This window comes from Corythoichthys intestinalis, chromosome 14 (assembly GCF_030265065.1).
Source record: "Corythoichthys intestinalis isolate RoL2023-P3 chromosome 14, ASM3026506v1, whole genome shotgun sequence".
In the NCBI taxonomy this organism is placed as follows: Eukaryota; Metazoa; Chordata; class Actinopteri; order Syngnathiformes; family Syngnathidae; genus Corythoichthys; species Corythoichthys intestinalis.
In genome coordinates this window covers 20,780,050-20,800,992 of record NC_080408.1, presented here as the reverse complement: position 1 = coordinate 20,800,992, position 20,943 = coordinate 20,780,050, and the positions used below count along the sequence as shown (strand labels likewise).

General features: G+C 37.9%; 1 protein-coding gene across 1 annotated transcript in view; it reads right to left on the bottom strand.

Moving 5' to 3' along the window:
- Window positions 1-20,943, bottom strand: part of LOC130929455 (collagen alpha-5(IV) chain-like) — a 40,944-nt gene that overhangs the window by 14,147 nt on the left and 5,854 nt on the right. Inside the window, exons 3-23 of the mRNA XM_057856590.1 lie at window positions 17,430-17,519; window positions 14,853-14,897; window positions 14,720-14,764; window positions 14,567-14,629; window positions 12,044-12,097; window positions 10,428-10,454; window positions 8,588-8,656; window positions 8,416-8,478; window positions 8,311-8,346; window positions 8,186-8,227; window positions 8,044-8,124; window positions 7,865-7,918; window positions 4,832-4,897; window positions 4,301-4,345; window positions 4,184-4,237; window positions 4,044-4,091; window positions 2,379-2,466; window positions 2,267-2,302; window positions 1,945-2,115; window positions 863-952; window positions 666-749 (exon numbers count right to left, since the gene is read on the bottom strand). Of these exons, the coding sequence (XP_057712573.1) occupies window positions 666-749; window positions 863-952; window positions 1,945-2,115; window positions 2,267-2,302; window positions 2,379-2,466; window positions 4,044-4,091; window positions 4,184-4,237; window positions 4,301-4,345; window positions 4,832-4,897; window positions 7,865-7,918; window positions 8,044-8,124; window positions 8,186-8,227; window positions 8,311-8,346; window positions 8,416-8,478; window positions 8,588-8,656; window positions 10,428-10,454; window positions 12,044-12,097; window positions 14,567-14,629; window positions 14,720-14,764; window positions 14,853-14,897; window positions 17,430-17,519 (1,351 nt within the window). The remainder of the gene's footprint in view (window positions 1-665; window positions 750-862; window positions 953-1,944; window positions 2,116-2,266; window positions 2,303-2,378; window positions 2,467-4,043; window positions 4,092-4,183; window positions 4,238-4,300; window positions 4,346-4,831; window positions 4,898-7,864; window positions 7,919-8,043; window positions 8,125-8,185; window positions 8,228-8,310; window positions 8,347-8,415; window positions 8,479-8,587; window positions 8,657-10,427; window positions 10,455-12,043; window positions 12,098-14,566; window positions 14,630-14,719; window positions 14,765-14,852; window positions 14,898-17,429; window positions 17,520-20,943) is intronic.

The window sequence follows — 20,943 nt, the reverse complement described above, 5'->3', positions numbered from 1 at the left end:
CATACGGGACACTGGAGAGTGCGGGGGACGTGAGCGGGTGAGCAGCATGGACTCAACGGCATCGTCAGCTGCACTGGTGGTCCCAGTCGTTCTGCTCAGTCGTCCAGTGCCTGGCATCCCGGGCGTCCACCCGGTTGTTCTGCTGGGTCGTCCGCCGCCTGGCATTATGTACATCCATTCGGTCGTCTTCCACCGGCGCCCCGGCCGTGCGGCCCGGCCGTTCGTTCCGTTGGATCGGGTTGCGGGTCTTACCAAATGCGATACTGCCCTCCAGTGGCCAGTTTTATTGCTTTAAAATGGATTTTCAGCTTTGTGCTTTGGAGCTAAGTTGAATCAGAACCCAGAGATGTCTCTTGTGTAAAAAAATGTAAAAGACGTATTTATACGTCTTTTACATTTTTATACGTCTTTTACATTTTTACATACGTCTTACATACGTCTTTGGGACACTGAAAACAATTAAAAATAGAACGTATTTATACGTTTTTGGGAGCAAATGAGTTAATTGATGGCTAGGAGAGATCAGGGCCAATTGGAGTGCATGACTTGGTAGAATATGTGGAGGTACATCCACTCGATGACGATTCCAGTTACTGAGGTTAAAAACAATTCTAAACTAATAATAAATTGAAAACTTAAAGGGAAAAAAAAAAAAGTTTTCTTACCTGGTACTCCTGGTGGACCAGGTGGACCGGGTGGTCCTGGATCTCCTTTTCCTGGACATCTATAGCAGGGCTCGCCCTTTTCCCCTGAAAAATCAGAAATTGTAATTTTCCGAATGTTTTTTTCTTTAATCTTTAGTCAGATTTTTAGCAATTTAAATGGTTGTTCTGATGCCAGATTCAACAATACTGTTTCCCACCTTTCATTCCATAAATGCCATCATATCCTGGAGGGCCGGGTTGACCCCTGACTCCCTTCATTCCAGGTGGACCTCTAACTATTTCTTTGCCTAGAAATAAGAAAAAAATATCTTAACGTATGAGTAAATGCTCAGTGATATAGATTATTAATAACAATTTTCAGTTTTTTTGGTTCAATTACAGTATCATGAAGTTGTAACAAATGCTGTGGTTGTGCATTAAAAGAAATCTACAGACAGTGGATAATGCTGATTATTATAAAATTGATTTTTTTTTTTTTTTTTTTAAACTTTTCTCGAGTTCTAAAAAAACTAACATTCAAAAGTTTATGTCAAATTAGATTCATCCACAAAAGTTAGACGACATTATTCGTTCCCAAACATGCATTTTATGACAAGTGTGGTACTGTAACTTTGGGACTATAAGGCGCACCTGACTATAAGCCGCCACACACCAAATTTGACATGAAAACGACATTTGTGAATCGATGAACCGCACTATACTATATGTCGCAGCTGTCTTCACTGTATTATGGTATATTCACACCAAAAGATATGAACCGGTAACAATGTATTTGACAGCGGCAACATAAGACTGTCAGAAGACCAAATGAACCGCCATGAAGCATTGAACAGTCAATCTCTGCTGCCACTCGCTATTAACGCTGTTGTTATCCAACATGCCTCCTAGCATGCATTGCAACGCTACAGATGTAAAGAACAATCAAAATTCATGTTTTATGCTAATTATTTCTTCAGTTACTGTTCCAGTTGTTTCATTATTTGTTAGTGATGGTATTTGGTAACACTTTATTTGACAGTGGTGCCATAAGACTAAGATAAGACAATCATAATTATGACATGACACTCTCATACACATTAATGAATGCTTATAACATATGTCATTTAGTGTCATCTGGCAAATTATCTCAGTTTTGAATGGATGTAAAAGATGAGCCGCAGGATTCAAAATGAGGGGAAAAAGTAGTGTCGCATAGTCCGAAAATTACGGTACATAAAATATTTAGATACTAACTTTTGACAAAGTTACACTGTACTTTTTGCAAACTGTTAAACATAACCTTTTTCTTCGGGAGGGCCAGGTGGACCTTGGTTCCCTGGGGGTCCTTGTTCACCAGGATCCCCCTCTGGACCAGAGGGTCCCGGATAAGCATCACCCGGCTCACCAGGATCTCCTTTGGGACCTCGGGGACCATCAGGACCTCGTGGCCCTTGTGTATCATATGAATCTCCTGTGTATACAGTTAGCAGGAGGTCGTTTGAAATGTTTAAGTGTGCACATGGATACACAATATAGGTAAAAGCCTTGGAACACAGCGCTTAGATAGTTAGCTGTCCCAATTCTTTTGACCATGTTTTGGAATTTACAAGATTGGTAAACACCTGGCGGTCCCCGAGGGCCAGGAAATCCCACAGCACCTAAAAGAAAAGACATAAAATGTGCTTTTTATCCTTCCATAGCTAGTTAGCCTACTGCTGGGTTTTGTGTATTCACCTTGGCGTCCTGGAGGGCCAGGTTGGCCTGGATTACCGGGATCACCACTGTATCCTTTTAGTAGCAGCACATCATCAGGCGGCAATATCTGCAAACAAACGATTGTTTGAATACACATTGTTTTGTTGGAACAACACTCTCATTATTATTTTTATATACAGTATATGTAATACTGTAGCAGTCCTTCTAAAAAATTTAGCATATTGTGATAAAGTTAATTATTTTCTATAATGTACTGATAAACATTAGACTTTCATATATTTTAGATTCATTACACACAACTGAAGTAGTTCAAGTCTTTCATTGTTTTAATGTTGGTGATTTTGGCAAAAAAGTCCAGAAAAAACAAAAAATCCTATCTCAAAAAATAGGCATATCATGAAAAGGTACTCTAAAGAAGCTACTAACCTAATAATCTGAATCAACGAATTAACTCAAAATCCCTGCGCAACATTCCTGAGGGCTTTTAAAAACTCCCAGCCTGGTTTATTACTCAAAACTGCAATCATGGGCAAGTCTGCCGACCTGACTGCTGTCCAAAAGACCATCATTGACACCCTCAATCAAGAGGCTAAGACACAAAAAAAAATTCCTGAGCGAATAGGCTGTTCCCAGAGTGCTGTATCAAGGCACCTCAGTGGGAATTCTGTGGGAAGGAAAGAGTGTGACAGGAAACGCTGCACAACTAGAAGAGGTGACTGCACCCTGAGAAAGATTGTAGAGAAGGGCCGATTCCAGACCTTGGAGGACCAGCAGAAACAGTGAACTGAGTCTGGAGTAGAAACATCCGAGCCACCGTGCACAGGCGTGTGCTGGAAATGGGCTACAGGTGCTGCATTCGCCAGGTCAAGCCACTTTTGAACCCGAAACAGCGGCAGGAGCGCCTGACCTGGGCTACAGAGAAGATGCACTGGACTTTTGCTCAGTGGCCCAAAGTACTCTTTTCAGATGAAAGCAAATTTTGAATGTCATTCGGAAATCAAGGTGCCAGAGTTTGGAGGAAGACTGGGGAGAAGGAAATGCCAAAATGCCTGCCTCCAGCGTCAAGTACCCACAATCAGCGATGATTTGGGGTGCCTTGTCAGCTGCTGGTGTTGGTCTACTGTGTTTTTTCAAGGGCAGGGTCAATGCGGCTAGCTATTAGGAGATTTTGGAGCACTTCATGCTTCCATCTGCTGAGAATTTTTATTGAGATGAAGATTTCCTTTTTCAGCACGACCTGGCACCTGCTCACAGTGCCAAAACCACTGGTATATGGTTTACTGACTATCGCATTACTGTGCTCAATTGGCCTGGATTATCTTTAAATACCCGTTACTTTTTTGAGCAGAATTCTAGCTTTGTATAGGCTAATGTTCCTATTGTTGAAAGTACAAAAGTGTGTGATAAACAACTAGCACATTTATATTTAGCATTTTTTTTTTTTTACTGTACTGAAAATGAACCGAACCGTGACCTCAAAACCGAGGTACGTACCGAACCGAGATTTTTGTGTATCGTTACACCCCTAATTTTTATGCATTTAGCATTCGGGACAAACGCGAGCTTGACCCGCCAAGCAACAATTGCTAACGTCATGAATATTAATAAGAAAAGTGTGACGTGTTGCATGCGGTACGCCATTTAGCATTTTGAGGAAAGGAATGGGAAAAAAAAGAAACAAACTTTTATTTCCCCAGGTGGACCAGGATCACCTTGATCCCCCTTTGCACCCTAAAAAGACAGCACAGGGTTGTAGTGTTTAATGAAACATGGCAAATCATTTAAAAATTACAATAGTGTATGCAAATGAAGTGATTTTAGACCTGGCCTCCTTCTGTTCCTGGATATCCTGGACCTCCTTTTGGGCCAGGCCTTCCCTAAATGCCACAATTTGTTATAATCAACTCAATAACACCGCTGCGTGCAAACAGTATCCCTACCATAAATCCACGTTGTCCAGGTTCACCATCCTTCCCCATCTTTCCCTGCAAGGACAATTAAGTCCAGTAAGGACATTGGGTCCACACATTCAATAAGTAGCTTGTGTATGCTACAGAGAGAAAAGTCGACACAGTGTCGCCGCCGGCAATGCATTAATTTATTTTTCCATTAAAGTTCTTTTTGGCCGGGACGTATTACATGCCAATCATCATAAAAGCAATAAATGCTTGTGACTGGGGAGGACCTCTGTTGCATTATTTACACAAGTCTGCCTCAACAATATGACGGTGACACATTCTTGTTCAGATTCGAAAATATGACGACCTTCAAAGATGATACATATTTTGAGTCTGATCGTCTGGTCATATGTGAGACATTCGGCTAAGGACTCATAGGTGCACATTTACTTTGGTAGCGCACGTTACTGCCCTCTGCTGTCTAAAAAAATATCAATAGGCTCTAAATGAATTGCAGAACTGCATGCTTAAGATAAAAGCTGAGATACACAGTATGCATATTATTATACTTACTTCAGGACCCTCTTGTCCATTTTCTCCCTTTTCTCCTTTTATGGAGTAGCCATCGCCAGGGTCTCCCTGAGGAGGCAAATGTGTTCACAATTGAGTCTTAATTATATGAATGATGTTTTTAATAATATATTTAAACATACATATGGTGGAAAACATTCAGGTGACTTGAAGTTCTGCTCTGAGACCCCCAATATGGCCAAATTTCAAAATTGTCCAATATGCACATGTGATACATAATTGGAAAGCTTAAAATATCAATTTTTTTTGGGGGGGGGGGAGAAAAATTTTGAACAGGAGGGCATTTAACCCTATATTGCCAAATGTATCACATTTGATGCACCTAAAATTTCATGATTTTGAGACTAATTCAGAATTTTGACATTTCTTTTTGGAAAAAAAAAAAGATGGATGCAAGTCAACACATGCATCTGCAGGTTCCATGAGCAAAACAGGATTTAGCAAGGGTTATAGATATCTGAGCGCTTATTACACATATTCATTTTGACTTTTTCTTTTTACAAATTTGAAAAAAAAGGTTTCATTAGGACCTTATTTTTCAAATTTTGGGATTCTCTGATAATTGCTTCATATTGCTGGCATTAAAGGGTTAAAAAAAATAGCAAAAGGAGGAGGTGAGAGCACACAAGAGCAGAATTACAGACGCCATGACTTTAACGAGATATTATTGTGTACTTGCCTTGTTTCGATCCAAAAACTCGGTGTAGCATGTATCACCGAGTGTCAAGACACAGCCATGATTGGCCACATCTGGATTTTGGGGGGGATTGTATGGGTGAAACATGGTCATATAACAAGGGTCGCGATGCAGAAATCGCAGACATAAAGGAGTGGTCGAAATTTTATTTTTCATATATTTACCCTTTTAAACGCCCCCCCCCCCAAAATTTTTCTTTGTTTGGATGGATTATTTATCATCTAAAATATTGGGGAAAATGCAACAGTAACCAAAAATATACAATTAAGTGGTAGTTATGAGGTAGCTATCTGTGACTTTTTTACAGACCCCATTTTTTTCATTGTGACGTCATTTGTTTAAAAGTTTATATGCGAGTGAATAATTTTTTTAAAGTTTTTTTTTTAAGCGAAATATTACACATCAATTCATGATTCTAAGTTAAAAAATGACATTTTGAATAATATAATTACCTTCGTTTTATGGCTGGGTTGAAACAAAAGCGGTTGCGCAACGTCTGTAAACGGGGGTTTCCAGGGTAAAACGGGCAAATTAAAAGTAGTTCGGGGGCTTAATGCGCCATGAATCTGTTACGGCAGCATATAGACATATTGTTCTATCAAACACAACAGTTGTTTTGGCTCAAAATACAGCAGTTTATTTTAAAAAGGAGGGCAAGAGCAGAAACTGCTTTTTCAGTCTTGTCTGTGTTTTCCGCCATATTGTATATACGTACAGTGCTGGCCAAAAGTATTGGCACCCCTGCAACTCTGTAAGATAATACTCAATTTCTCCCAGAAAATGATTGCAATCACAAATGCTTTAGTAGTAATATTTTAATTTATTTTGCTTGCAATGAAAAAAACAAAACAAAAAAAAACCGAATTTAAAAAAAAATCATTATCATTTTACACAAAACTCCAAAAATGGGCCGAACAAAAGTATTGGCTCCCTCAGCCTAATACTTGGTAGCACAACTTTAAGACAAAATAACTGTGAACAACCGCTTCCGGAATCCATCAATGAGTTTCTTACAATGCTCTGCTGGAATTATAGCCTATTCTTCTTTGGCCAACTGCTCTAGGTCTCTGAGATTTGAAGGGTCCCTTCTCCAAACTGCCATTTTCAAATCTCTCCACATGTGTTCTATAGGATTCAGGTCTGGACTCATTGCTGGCCACTTTAGAGGTCTCCAGTGCTTTCTCTCAAACCATTTTCTGGTGCTTTTTGAAGTGTGTTTTGGGTCATTGTCCTGCTGGAAGACCCATGACCTCTTAGGAAGACCCAGCTTTCTTACACTGGGCCCTACATTATGCTGCAAAATTTGTTGGTAGTCTTCAGACTTCATAATGCCATACACACGGTCAAGCAGTCCAGTGCCAGAAGCAGCAAAGCAACCCTAAAACATCAGAGAACCTGTGCCATGTTTGACTGTGGGGACCGTGTTCATTCTTTGAAGGCCTTGTTGATACCTTGTCTCAAAAAGCTCTACTTTTGTCTCATCTGACTAGAGAACATTCGTCCAAAACGTTTTTTTGGCTTTCTCAGGTAGGTTTTGGCAAAGTCCAGCCTGGCCTTTTTATGTCTCTGGGTCAGAAGTAGGGTCTTCCTGGGTATCCTACCATAGAGTCCCTTTTCATTCAGACGCCGACGGATATCAATCTTTTGTTGAAATCTCTCATCAATCTTTCCGTCCACATCTAGGGAGGTTAGCCACAGTGCCATGGGCTATATTCTTATTGAGGACACTGCGCACGGTTGACACACATTCAGGTCTTTGGAGATGGACTTGTAGCCTTGAGACTGCCCATACTTTCTCACAATTTTTGCTACTCAAGTCCTCAGACAATTCTTTGGTCTTCTTTCTTTTCTCCATGCTCAATGTGGTACACACAAGGACACAGGACAGAGGTTGAGTCAACTTTAATCCATTTTAACTGGGTGCAAGTGTGATTTAGTTATAGCCACCACCTGCTATGTGCCACAGGTAAGTAACAGGTGCTTTTAATTACACAAATTAGAGAAGCATCACATGATTTTCCGAAGGGTTCCAATACTTTTGCTCGCCCATTTTTGGAGTTTTGTGTAAAATGATAATGATTTAATTTTTTTCCCCCTTTTGTGTTTTTTCATTGCAAGCAAAATAAATGAAGATATTACTACTAAAGCATTTGTAATTGCAATCATTTTCTGGGAGAAATTGAGCATTATCTGACAGAATTGTAGGGATGCCAATACCTGTGACCAGCACTGTATACATATATTCTTGTACATTCATGAGGTACTTTCATGAGGACTTTAGTTTGACGAGAATAATGTGCTGATCAGGTTGAACTTACTGGAGGACCCCTACAGCCTTTTTGTCCAGTATCGCCTGGGTCCCCCTTTGGACCCTAACAACCAAATTAAAACATCATATTACTCATGACAAAATAGCCACATATGCATTTGTTCTGTAAATATGTGTACTGATATCAACTTTGACAAGCTCATGAAATTTTTAATTTTACTCTTGTACCTTTAACACATCACCGTCACTGATGAACTCCTTTATTATCCGACCTGGTGGTCCAGGTGGACCTTTAGGTCCTTGTCTTCCCTAAATGTGAAGGCATTGTTAATTACTGTTGATTACTACTGTATATTTAAAAATCAATTGCCTTTGGTCCAGCTGGTCCAGGAATACCGATGCCCCCCTGACCCTAAAAGATTTTAAAAAAAAAAAAAAAATCAATCAATATTCACTGAGTATACAGTTTTTTGGGGGGAAATTATTGAGTATTACCTTTGATCCTGGCATCCCAGGAGTACCAGGAAGCCCCTGTTGATGAAGAACCATCCCTACAGATTAATATGTTTTAATACTGCACATTGTAACCATCTTACTCACATTCGGGCCACGTAGTCCCGGGTCACCAATTGCTCCAGAATATCCACGGAAACCTGGCTGTCCCTGGGATACAGTGATATACAGATTTATTGCAAGTGTAGGCATTCATACAGTTAGGGAAAAGAATAATAACTCAAATTGTTACATATTGTATGTCAACAGAAACATTTACCGGCTGCCCTGTTTTCCCAGGAGGTCCAGGTGGCCCTGGAATTGGACCCACTGATACAATAGAGTGACCCTGCAGAAAGGCAAGTAGGAACTCATATTCACACAGGAACTAAAGTTATACAACATAAAATATACAATATAAATGAATACTACATCACATTTGTAAAATATAAACACATATTAAAATAAATAATAGCCCATTTAAATAAAATACATTGAAATGAGCTAAAACACCTGTAATTAGATAATAATAAGACACAGATCCTGCTTACACAATTAAATTGATTAATTTCTGTGTGGCGCTTTAACTTGAGAAAATCCACCAATAAAGCTTTTGAAAACCGTTCATAAGAAAAAAAATATGATTCATTGAGGCATTTCATTTGTAAAATACATGTTAAAATCATTGTCATTGGGATTGCTTTTCTCTTTAGCACAGGACTTCTTTTTTCTTTTCTTTCATTCTTGGGGTCTGGAAGGCAAATTGTTGTTGGATTATCTAATTACCCACTACTTTTTGAGCAGAATTCTAGCTTTGTATAGGCTAATGTTCCTATTGTTGAAAACACAAAGGTGTGTAATAAACAACAAGCACATTTATATTTTGCATTTTTTATTCTTACTGTACCGAAAATGAACCGAACCGTGACCTCAAAACCGAGGTACGTACCGAACAGAGATTTTTGTGTACCGTTACACCCCTAGTACATATGTAAATAATATGGTCATGCAACATGTTATAGTACAGTATAATAGCAGTTCATATCAATAACGTTGTGCTGAGAAAAAAAATACCATTGCTTAAACAAAAATCAGACATTGTAAGTAACTTGCAACATTACTCATTACTTGTGTATTCTTTTCACTGAATACTTGTCACTTGAGTAAATATTTTGGATGACTACTTATACTTGAGTAATATTATTTTAAAGAAACACTACCTTTTTTAGTAACACTATTCTTTAATAACACTACTCTTACTTGAGTAAAATTTTGACTACCCACCTCTGTTGAGTACTCGTAAAAGTTCGCACTGTTAGCATAATCATGATACTGACCCATAACCTGAAGATCATTTTAAGATACGGATGAAAACACTTTTATACTACTTCAAATTATGATTTTAAAATGGATGACAAGAATCAGAGGTGGCATCATTAGAATAAATAAATAAATAAACAGTAGTCGATGTAGCAATTTAGGTATTTTTTTCCTGATTAACACATATCAACACATCAATAAACCTTTTTTCATATAAAAAAGGGGAAAGGGAAGCTACAGTGGATAAAGTGTATAAAGTCAGGTTGTTTTGCCTTGCTCGGTGGGTTTAATTCCAATTCCCATCTGACATGAAGAATCAGTCACTTTTTCGTAATTGTACTGGTACAACGTAATTTAAAAGTCCTTGAGTAAGACAAGGATGACAAGCTAATCAGTAAGAAAACACATCACGCAAATCATAAAATAAAAGCAAGTGAAAAATAATTCCGGTCATTTTTTCCCATTTTTTATATTTAATGCCTTTTCTTGAAGTGTGATTGAAAGGGCAATTCAGCTAGTATTGTAGTAGTGAATATCAAAGCTAATATTGAAGCAAGTTATTGGTCCCGATTGAACATATTCCAAAATCAGCTCAGGGAGCTCGGAGAGGCTCACCTGTTAATGCCTCGTCTCGTTATTATAATTCTCATCTTTTTTTTTTGGTACATCAGGCAGAATCCTGCCAAAAAACTTCAAAAGGGCAGTCCTGTGCACTTTTACACTTTCCCTAAAATAAACGCTAATATAAAAAGTGCTTAGTAACTGATCTCAGCAGGAACAGCATGTATTTTACTACCTACCTTTGGTCCAGCAGGACCCGGTGGACCCTGTGAATTAAAAAAAAAAAAAAAAAAGTAAGTCAAGTTTAATATTAAACACAATAATTTTTGGCTATCTTATGGCAATTCCAATGTAATGAAAAACCATGTTGGACTATTCAGAATGTGGTACTACATGCACTTAATGTTGAGAAAGTAACCTCGATTGGAAAAAAGGCAATCCTCAATAAGCAGGGGTGAAAGTGGGCCAGAGCAGTCAGGAACGCAGTTCCGGTATAAGATTCAGGGCTAGAACGCAGTTCCGGTATAAGATCCAGGGCCGGAATGCTGTTCGGGTATAAGATTCAGGGCTGGAATGCACGGTGCTTTGATTCCGAAATATGACGCCAGCTGTCAAAACGCTATGTAAAAAAAAAAATGCTAAGCTGCCACACATGAATTTCATCTCCAAGAAGAAAAGAATCTACCAACATCAGATTTACATACACAAGTGTTAACAACAAGGATAATAAAGTGCTTGTGTAGCGTCATCCGTTTCCACCAATATTATTTATTTTATTCCACGGACGGCATGGAGGTTTTCCCAGCAGCTGCAGTTATCTGAGTCTGACGATGATGAGTCACGTCAATGTGCGAATGCACGCAGCAAAGCAAAACGCCTGGGCTCTGTCTGTCTGACATACTGACATGTGATCAGTAGAAATAGTTCACTCTGATTGGTTCAAATGTGCATGTTTTCTGGAACTGTAAAAAAAAAAAAAAAAGTTGTTGAATTGAGGCGACAAAAAAAGGGCAATGCAACATAAAATGGATCAAATCTTTAAGAGCGACGAAAGAGTTGAGGAGGCTTACTTATCATATTAAATTTTATTTGCTCTGACGGGAAGGTTCAGGACATCTTAGCTGTCAATGTGCACTTTGGACTTATATTTGTTCATTGATGTTAGGCTACTTATTCATTTCCTTATGATTTAAAAATGTCAATGTTTGCGTGATTTTTAAAATATATTCCATTTCACTCTGCATAATATGTCATTTGTACTTATTTTTCTGAATGTATGTTACTTATATCTTTATTATAAAGAAAAAAAAAGGAAATGTTTACATTAACTTCAATTTTAATATATATCCAATGTTCTTAAGTAGTTAAAATTGAGATTTGGCATTTAGTGTGTGACGAAATGAGGGAAAATAAAAATTAGGAGATGGAAGTTGGGGTTATTACTGTTTTTGTTAACTTTTATTTTGCAAATCATTGAAAAAATACAATTTTGAATGAAAAATAAATAAATAAAATTTCTGGCTCCGTGGTGACCTTCACGTTGGGGAGTTCCGGCAAGAAATCCTAGCCACTTTCACCCCTGTCAATAAGTGTTGGTAAATTATGGAGAGGTAAACAACTTGTACTCCCATTGTTGAACAACACTCAATTGTTGTTCTTTTTAGAGTGGTTCACCTTTTCTCACATTAAGGATGTTAACATTTAGATGCAAATGCTCATTTATAGTCTGTTAAAAGGATTGTGTAATATTGTTTCAATTGGATAGGATTGGATGTCTTCTTTCCACACTTAAAAGAGCGTAATGATCACGAAATGTTAATTGGTTCTACAGTTAGAAGCTGACAATTTATCTTACAGGAGGTCCATCAAGTCCGGGGACACCAGGAGCACCAGGAAGTCCATCTTCTCCCTAAAACAAAAGCACATTAAAATCCTTAAAAGTGCATTTCAAACTCGAGCAATTTAAAACCAAGCGGCTTCAGACAGGATTTCCACAGGGGATGCAGCCACTGTCAAATTGTCATAGGCTGATTGCAAGAGATAAACGGGCAAGATAATGTATATGGATGGAACAACCAGTCAACTAAAGTCCAAACGAAGAAAAAAAATAGGACGATGAGAATAGTCACGATATTACAAGATTAAAGTTGCAATATTAAGAATGAAGTCATACATTATAGTATTACGAGAGATACATCGTAATTTTACGAGATTTAAGTTGTATTTTTTATGTATTTTTGCTTATTTTTACGTTACTTTGGTTTCACAGACTCGACTTTTGGCGACGTAAGGTCTGTGAACACAAAACAATTTTGCATTTTATTAGGAAATTGAAGTAATATTGGGTGGAAAAAAGTCATAAAATTACTCGGGTTGTCAAACAATTAAAATTTTTAATCGAGTTAATCACAGCTTAAAGATTAATTATAGTCATAATTAATCGCAATTTGAACCATTTATAAAATATGCCATTTTTTTTTTTGTAAATTATTGTTGGAATGGAAAGACGGATATATACATTCAACATACTGTACATAAGTACTGTGTTTGTTTATTATAACAATAAATCAACAAGATGGCATTAACATTATTAACATTCTGTGAAAGCAATCCATGGATAGAAAGACTTGTAGTTCTTAAAAGATAAATGTTAGTACAAATTATAGAAATTTTATATTTAAACCCCTCATAAGGTTTTCGTTTTAATAAAATTTGTAAAATTTTCAATCAAAAAATAAACTAGTAGCTCGCCATTGTTGATGTCAATAATTACACAATGCTCATGGTGCTGAAACCCATAAAATCAGTCGCACCCAGGTGCCAGAAGAGGACGACAAAACACCAAAAAACACAAGTAATAAGTGGACATGACACTGTGTTGTCATTTTAATCTGTTTGAGCGGGGCATGTGCGTTAAATGCGTCAATTATTTTAATGTGATTAATTTAAAAAATTAATTACCGCCCGTTAACGCGATAATTTTGACAGCCCTAAAAATTACTAGAATAAATCATTATATTATTTATTTTTACAGTACGTGAACAGTAACTTGTTTGGGGGTCCACAGACTTCAACTTTTGGTGACTTAAGGTCGGCGTGAATTTAAAACTGCTTTTCTACTGCAGCTTTTTGGAGTGAGTCAAAATAAAGAATTAAATATTGAAATACAGTGGTACCTCTACATATGAAATTAATTCATTCTAGGACCTTGTTTGTAAGACGAAATGGCCGTATGTCAAGCAGGATTTTCCCATTAGAATACATTATCATGCCATTAATTCGTTCCACAGCCCGAAAACCTACACTAAATCCTTAATAAATACTGCTGGTACTATTGCAAATAGCAATTACACAGAGCAAAACAAATCAATTATGAATAAAAAATGTAATAATGACATAATAATAGTAATAATAATGGTAATACCTGGAATAATGTAACGAATCGGGTTCTAATGTGGCCAATGAGTTTGCGGTGTGTACCTGAACGCATCACGTTGCCGACTTGACAGAGTGAGATAGGACTTTTTACTTTCATTTTGTTTACTTTGTTCAGCTGCGGGAGACAGACAAGCACAAGTTGATGGAATAAATGGTTAGAAACCTGACGAAGCTGGCGATTCCTTTGGCGATGTTACCGCAATAATAATTGTCACCTTAACTTATAAAGACTGGCGAACGGAGGTCGGAGGAGTAGATATTCTACGGCCATATTTTCGAGCCAGTTCACGGATGCGCACGCTAGTATTTTTCTATAATTTCCGTCTTCAATGGTAAGCATCACCTTTTCCCTTTTCTTCACCACCTGCGCTAACATTGTTGCAACCCATGTTGATTTCTCTCACAAGAAAATATGCCGTGTGTCCGTCTTGCGGGAAAAGAAACTGCGGCGCTCTCGTAGAGCGTCGTATTTACAGCATGTCGTCAGATGTAAAAACAAATGGCGAGTAAAATTTTACATCGGATTTAGAAAAGATCGTGCGTCGAGGCAATTGTATGTCGAGGTACCGCTGTACTTTTTGTTTCTTTGTGTTTGATTCCTGTTGATAACACTTTCATGAGAATTACTTTACACTGTTAATATAGGCTACAGAGCTTTAAATTTTGAGATTTTCATTCAGTGGTATGCCTTAAGATTTTTATGCAAAAAGTATGCCTCAGCTCAAAATAAATTGGGAAAAACTGAGAAGGTCAAATTAAGTCCATCTATAAGTTTTGTAAAGCCTCATAGGTTGCATCGTGAAATTTTACCTGAAAGACCATTTACATGAACTAAACAAACTGATAAAGTTGGATTGTCAACATTTTTCACTATCACTCAGTTGAGTTTCACTTTCCTTTTGAAATCAGTGTTATGGGAACATGAAACTCTTTATCTCACATCTGTTCCATTGCAGCCATGAGCCCCCGGTGGCCCAGGTGGGCCCTGCAGACCCGGAATACCCTGTGAACGAGGACGTGCGCATAAACACACAATCAATCAGAGGACAAACACCGCAACACATGAGGTAAATAAACCAGAGTTAAAGTGCACCGGTAAACCATGGGAGCCTGCAAAACCCTCTTTGCCTTCAGGACCCTGTCACACACAACAACAAACGTAATGTGTGTTAGTCCAACTTTTGATGTCAAGTAAATACACATAAAACTGTGTTGTATTGTGTTACCGGATCTCCTGCAGGGCCGGCACGTCCATCAGGTCCAGTATTGCCCTACAAAAGACAAAACAATGATTATTACTAGGGCTGTCAAACGATTCATATTTTTAATCGAGTTAATTACAGCTTAAAAATTAATAAATCGTAATTAATCGCAATTAATCGCAATTCAAACCATCTATACAATATGCCATATTTTTCTGTAAATTATTGTTGGAATGGACAGATAAGACACAAGATGGATATATACATTCAACATATTGTACATAAGGACTGTATTTGTTTATTATAACAATAAATCAACAAGATGGCATTAACATTATTAACATTTTGTTAAAGCGATCCATGGATAGAAAGACTTGTAGTTCTTAAAAGAAAAATGTTAGTACAAGTTATAGAAATTTTATATTAAAACCCCTCTTAATGTTTTCGTTTTAATAACATTTGTAAAATTTTCAATCAAAAAATAAACTAGTAGCCAGCCATTGTTGATGTCAATAATTTCTTACACAATGCTGATGGGTGCTGAAACCTATAAAATCAGTCGCACCCAAGCGCCAGCAGAGGGCGGCAAAACTCCATAAAACACAATTAACAAGTGAGTGTTTCACTGTACCGTCATTTAAATGTGTCTGAGCGGGGCATCTGCGTTAATTGCGTCAAATATTTTAACGTGATTAATTTAAAAAATTAATTAATTTAATTAATTTAATTTAATTAATTTAATTAATTTTGACAGCCCTAATTATTACCATTACAGTCTGAGGTGGGCAGAGTAGCCAGAAATATTACTCAAGTAAGAGTAGTGTTACTTCAAAATTATATTACTCAAGTAAAAGTAGTCATCTAAAAAAAATTACTTAAGTACAAGTAAAAAAATATCTACTGAAAAGAATACTCAAGTATTGAGCAACCATAGATTTCATAATGATTTTGACAGGTCACAATCGCCAGACATTGCGCCACGCCTTTAAGTAGGGGGCTGTCCTACACCCTGCTTTAGTCCGTCGAAGTCGGTCGCAGTTATTCACCACATGCTGTGATCCAACGCCGGATTTAGGTTGAAAAAGTAGAAAGCTGTACTGCAGACAAACAGGAAGAAGTGTCTCTGGAGTGATTTATTCGAGGATACAAGGTAATTATTATATTTTTCGTACCATGCATGCATTTTGAAACATTGCGAAAAAGATCAATGGGGGAAATTAACCGCTACGGCATTGGCGTCATAATTTGCAATCTTTACGTAAAATAAATGCGAACTGCCCTTTTTTTTTTTTTTTGCTTCTAACCAAGAATCGAGACTGTTTTACATCCATATCTATAAAGAATTCAGGGATTTAAGCATTTCTTCCCAAAAATTTCAATGTAAAAAGCCCCTTTATTACGATAAGGAGGCGCCACAGTGGCTTAATGACTAGCAGCACATTCGACATATTTACGTAATATAATTGTTAACTGCACGTTTTTTTTGCTTTTAAACAAGAATCAAGACTGTTTTACATCCATATCTATAAAGAATTCAAGGATTTAAGCATGTATTCCCCAAAATTTCAAGCTCTTTGTTGTGATAAGGCGGCGCCACAGTGGCTTAAAGACTAGCAGCACATTCGACATATTTACGTAAAATAAATGCTAACTGCCGTTTAACCAAGAATCGAGACTGTTTTTTTATGTCCATATCTATAAAGAATTCAGGGATTTAAGCAATTTATTTACAAGTATTTTCAACGTAAAAAGCTCTTTGTCTGTGTTTCCACTCGTTCAGCTTTGACTGAGATAGGCCCCCTATTAATCGGCCCCACACCCAGTGTCCTGTCAATATCATGAAGTTTATGGAGTAACATTGTGAGTTACTGCTTATAATGTCCGATATTTTTAAAAAAAAGTATCATTATACTGTAATATAACATACATACACGATCGTTAAAAAAAAAAAAGATACACAAAAACCATCAAATTCCGATAAGAAAAATCTGCAGAAATGAAACATCACCAGTCCAAAGAGCATATTTCCAACCATGAAATTAAAACAATAATATCTCAGTTTTTCCATGGTCTATTGGTGTTTAATAAAAACTGGGAGAGCGGTCGAAATCTGCGCTTTCGAGTAATGTTGACGGCAAGGCTCTATGTGAAAGACTTAATTTTTACGCCGCTTTGAAGGCACCACGTGATTGAACAGGCCTGTGTGATCATACGACTTCCGTTTGCAAGCTCATGTGTGGTCATGTGACTGAAGTCATGTGATTATTGTGACATCTCATTGGTGAAACTGATACAGGCGCTGTGGGCATCTCTGGCAAAAATTAAGTAAAATATAATATGTAACAAAAGGGGGTAAAATAATGAGAACAACTCTAGTGTAGCCCAAACTAGCAGAATAAGCGTTTCTTCTTCACAAATCTACTCAAGTAAAAGTAATGTACGGCGTGGTAAAGCCACTCTTAGAAGTACAGTACATTTATACTCAAGTACAGAGTAAATTAACGCTTTACTACCCACCTCTAATTATAGTTTTAAGATATGATTACAGTAGCTATTATATGGTGTTTATATTTGTAGAAATAAAACTGGGGTAAAGTCCACCTTGGGTCCCATTGGCCCAGCATGACCATCCATTCCTTTGCGGCCTTCTGGGCCTGGAAGACCTGGAGCTCCTGGAACACCCCTGTCTCCCTAGGTGGGATCACACAGAGTATGACAGGCTGTTAGGAAGAGAATTCAGGCACAGATCCTATTAGAATTTTCTCATTCATTAATAAAATGCTCTTCTACTAGCGTCGTAAGTGGCACTGAAACATGAGCATTCACAGCCAGTCTTCCCAGTTTAACCAAATTAGACATCTATTGCAATCAATGGCATTGATTGACTTATTGATCGATTGACTTATCCATGTGTTTTTGTTTTTATGAGATGGGCCAGATAAATAAATATAAATTTTAAGGGGATACACTGTGGTGAGAATAAAGCTTAAACATTCAGTTTCAAAACATTTTTTTTTCAATCGTTTCTTTTTTTCAGATTACAAAACTTTTGGCCTTGATTTAACACCATTATACACATAGTGATGGACGAAACCCCTGGAATTTTTCAAGAAAATACAGCATTTCTCACAGAAATTAATGCAATTACCAAATGTTTTAGATATGAATGTGTTTATTTCTTGGATGTGCATTGGAAAAACAAACAAACAAACAAACAAACAAACAAACAAACAAACAAAAACAAAAAAAAAGCTGAAGAGAAAAAGCCAAAATGTACACAAATTTAAACAGAATGCAAAAATTGGGCTGAACAAAATTGTTGGCACTCTCAACTCAATATTTGGTTGTGCATCCTTTAGAAAGAAATAACAGAAAGCCATCGCTTCCTTCCACCATCAAAAGTTTCGTGCACCACTCGGATGGAATTTGGGACCACTCTTCTTTTGCGAACTGTTCCGAGTCTCTCAGATTTGAAGGGTGCCTTCTTGCAAAAGCAATTTTAAGATCTCTCTCCATAGTGTTCAAAATGATTTAGATCCGGACTCCTCGATGGCCACCTCAGAATTCTCCAGCGCTTCGTCAACAACCATTTCATGGTGCTATTTGAGGTATGTTTTGGGTCATTGTCCTGTTGGAACACCCATGACCTCTGATGCAGACCCAGTTTTCTGCCACTACACCCTACATTCCAGCCCAAAACGTTCCATATTTCATGACTCCTTGCACACTGTTAAGGCACCCAGTGCCAGAGGCAGCAAAGCAACCCCAAAACATCATTGAATTACCATGTTTGTCTATAGGCACTGTGTTCTTTTCTTTGTAGGCCTCATTCTTTTTCTGGCACTGGGTGCCTTGACAGTGTGCAAGGAGTCAGGAAATATTAAGACTATCAATTCGTCCATTACTCTACATTTGCAATACACTCACCGGCCACTTCATTAGATACACCTGTCCAACTTCTCGTTAACACTTAATTTCTAATCAGCCAATCACATGGCGGCAACTCAGTGCATTTAGGCATATTGACATGGTTTAAGACAATCTCCTGCAGTTCAAACCGAGCATTAGTATGGGGAAGAAAGGTGATTTGAGTGACTTTGAACGTGGCATGGTTGTTGGTGCCAGAAGGACTGGTCTGAGTATTTCAGAAACTGCTGATCTACTGGGATTTTCACGCACAACCATCTCTAGGGTTTACAGAGAATGGTCCGAAAAAGAAAAACTATCCAGTGAGCGGCAGTTTTGTGGGCGGAAATGCCTTTTTGATGCCAGAGTTCAGAGGAGAATGGCCAGACTGGTTCGAGCTGATAGAAAGGCAACAGTGACTCAAATAACCACCCGTTACAACCAAGGTAGGCAGAAGAGCATCTCTGAACGCACAGTATGCCGAACTTTGAGGCAGATGGGCTACAGCAGCAGAAGACCACGCCGGGTGCCACTCCTTTCAGCTAAGAACAGGAAACTGAGGCTACAATTTGCACAAGCTCATCGAAATTGGACAATAGAAGATTGGAAAAACGTTGCATCCATCCTGCCTTGTATCAAAGTTCAGGCTGGTGGTGTTGGTGTAATGGTGTGGGGAATATTTTCTTGGCACTCTTTGGGCCCCTTGGTACCAATTGAGCATCGTTGGAACGCCACAGCCTACCTGAGTATTGTTGCTGACCATGTCCAGCCCTTTATGACCACAATGTACCCAACTTCTGATGGCTACTTTAAGCAGATAAATGCGCCACGTCATAAAGCTGGAATCATCTCAGACTGGTTTCTTGAGGATGACAATGAGTTCACTGTACTCAAATGGCCTCCACAGTCACCAGATCTCAATCCAATAGAGCATCTTTGGGATGTGGTGGAACGGGAGATTCGCATCATGGATGTGCAGCTGACAAATCTGCACCAACTGTGTGATGCCATCATGTCAATATGGACCAAACTCTCTGAGGAATGCTTCCAGCACCTTGTTGAATCTATGCCATGAAGAATTGAAGCAGTTCTGAAGGCAAAAGGGGGTCCAACCCGTTACTAGCATGGTGTACCTAATAACGTGGCCGATGAGTGTACATTCACCCATTTTCAAATGTGTTTAATTGTAAATAATCAAACTCTGCTCGCCCCCTTAAACCGTAAAACCGTCATGCGGTCATCCATCTTGCCATGATGATTATATTTGATTATAGGGATATTACAGTGGTGCCTTGAGATACAGCTTTAATTGCAAAACCCATTCCATTTTTTTTACTCGTCACCTAAAAGGATAAATATGGAATTTCCATAATTTTGTGTTGCTAAAACTTTGCAGGGGTCAAATAAAACTTAGGAAAATCATGTTTTTTTTTTCATTATTACAGATAGCAAAGGATTGTGAAGAAAGGTGTACTTTCATTCCAGTATTATATGCAATGTCTAATGTTACAAGGCTATAAATAATAACACATTTGCCACTCATTATAAATCAGTAAAAAATAGTATCCAATAATAAACTGTCATGTCTCGTAATTCTTGTTAATGTTTTGTGTTAGTTCATGTAGGATTTTCTGCTTTTATTTTGGTAGTAGCTTTCCTCCTTGTTTCACCTTTACTTCCTGCTCTTCCCAATCATGCTGATCGTATCCACTTGTGACCCTGTGTATAAATAGTCTGCATCTGCCCTTGCTCTTTGTCGGTTCGTCTGGTATCCTGCCATGTCCTATTCCACCACCTCATGTAAGCCTTTTGGACTAACATTTAAATGTTTGGAGCTAATGCCTTTTTGTTACTTTGTAGACTAAACTGTTTTTTGTTTTGTTTTGTTTTTTGGTGTCTAGCAAATGCTGGGATTTTTCACTGTCTCATTTTTTAACCTTATGGACTGGAAAATAAACCTTTTTGTTGGAGCTAAACATTCGTGCATTTGGGTCCTTGGTGCATCTTTGTCAGTAAACCTGTGTCATATTCCATTTTGACATTTAGTCAAAGGCATAAAAAACTAAATGTTCCAGTCATAAGAAGACCATTACTATGACAAAAGGAACAGCTGTGATTCTTTAAAGTGGGTCATGGAAAGGACATTAGACTGCAAAAGTTTGTTTTTTACGTCATCTGGTATTTTTAGATAGGGTTGGACACAACAATG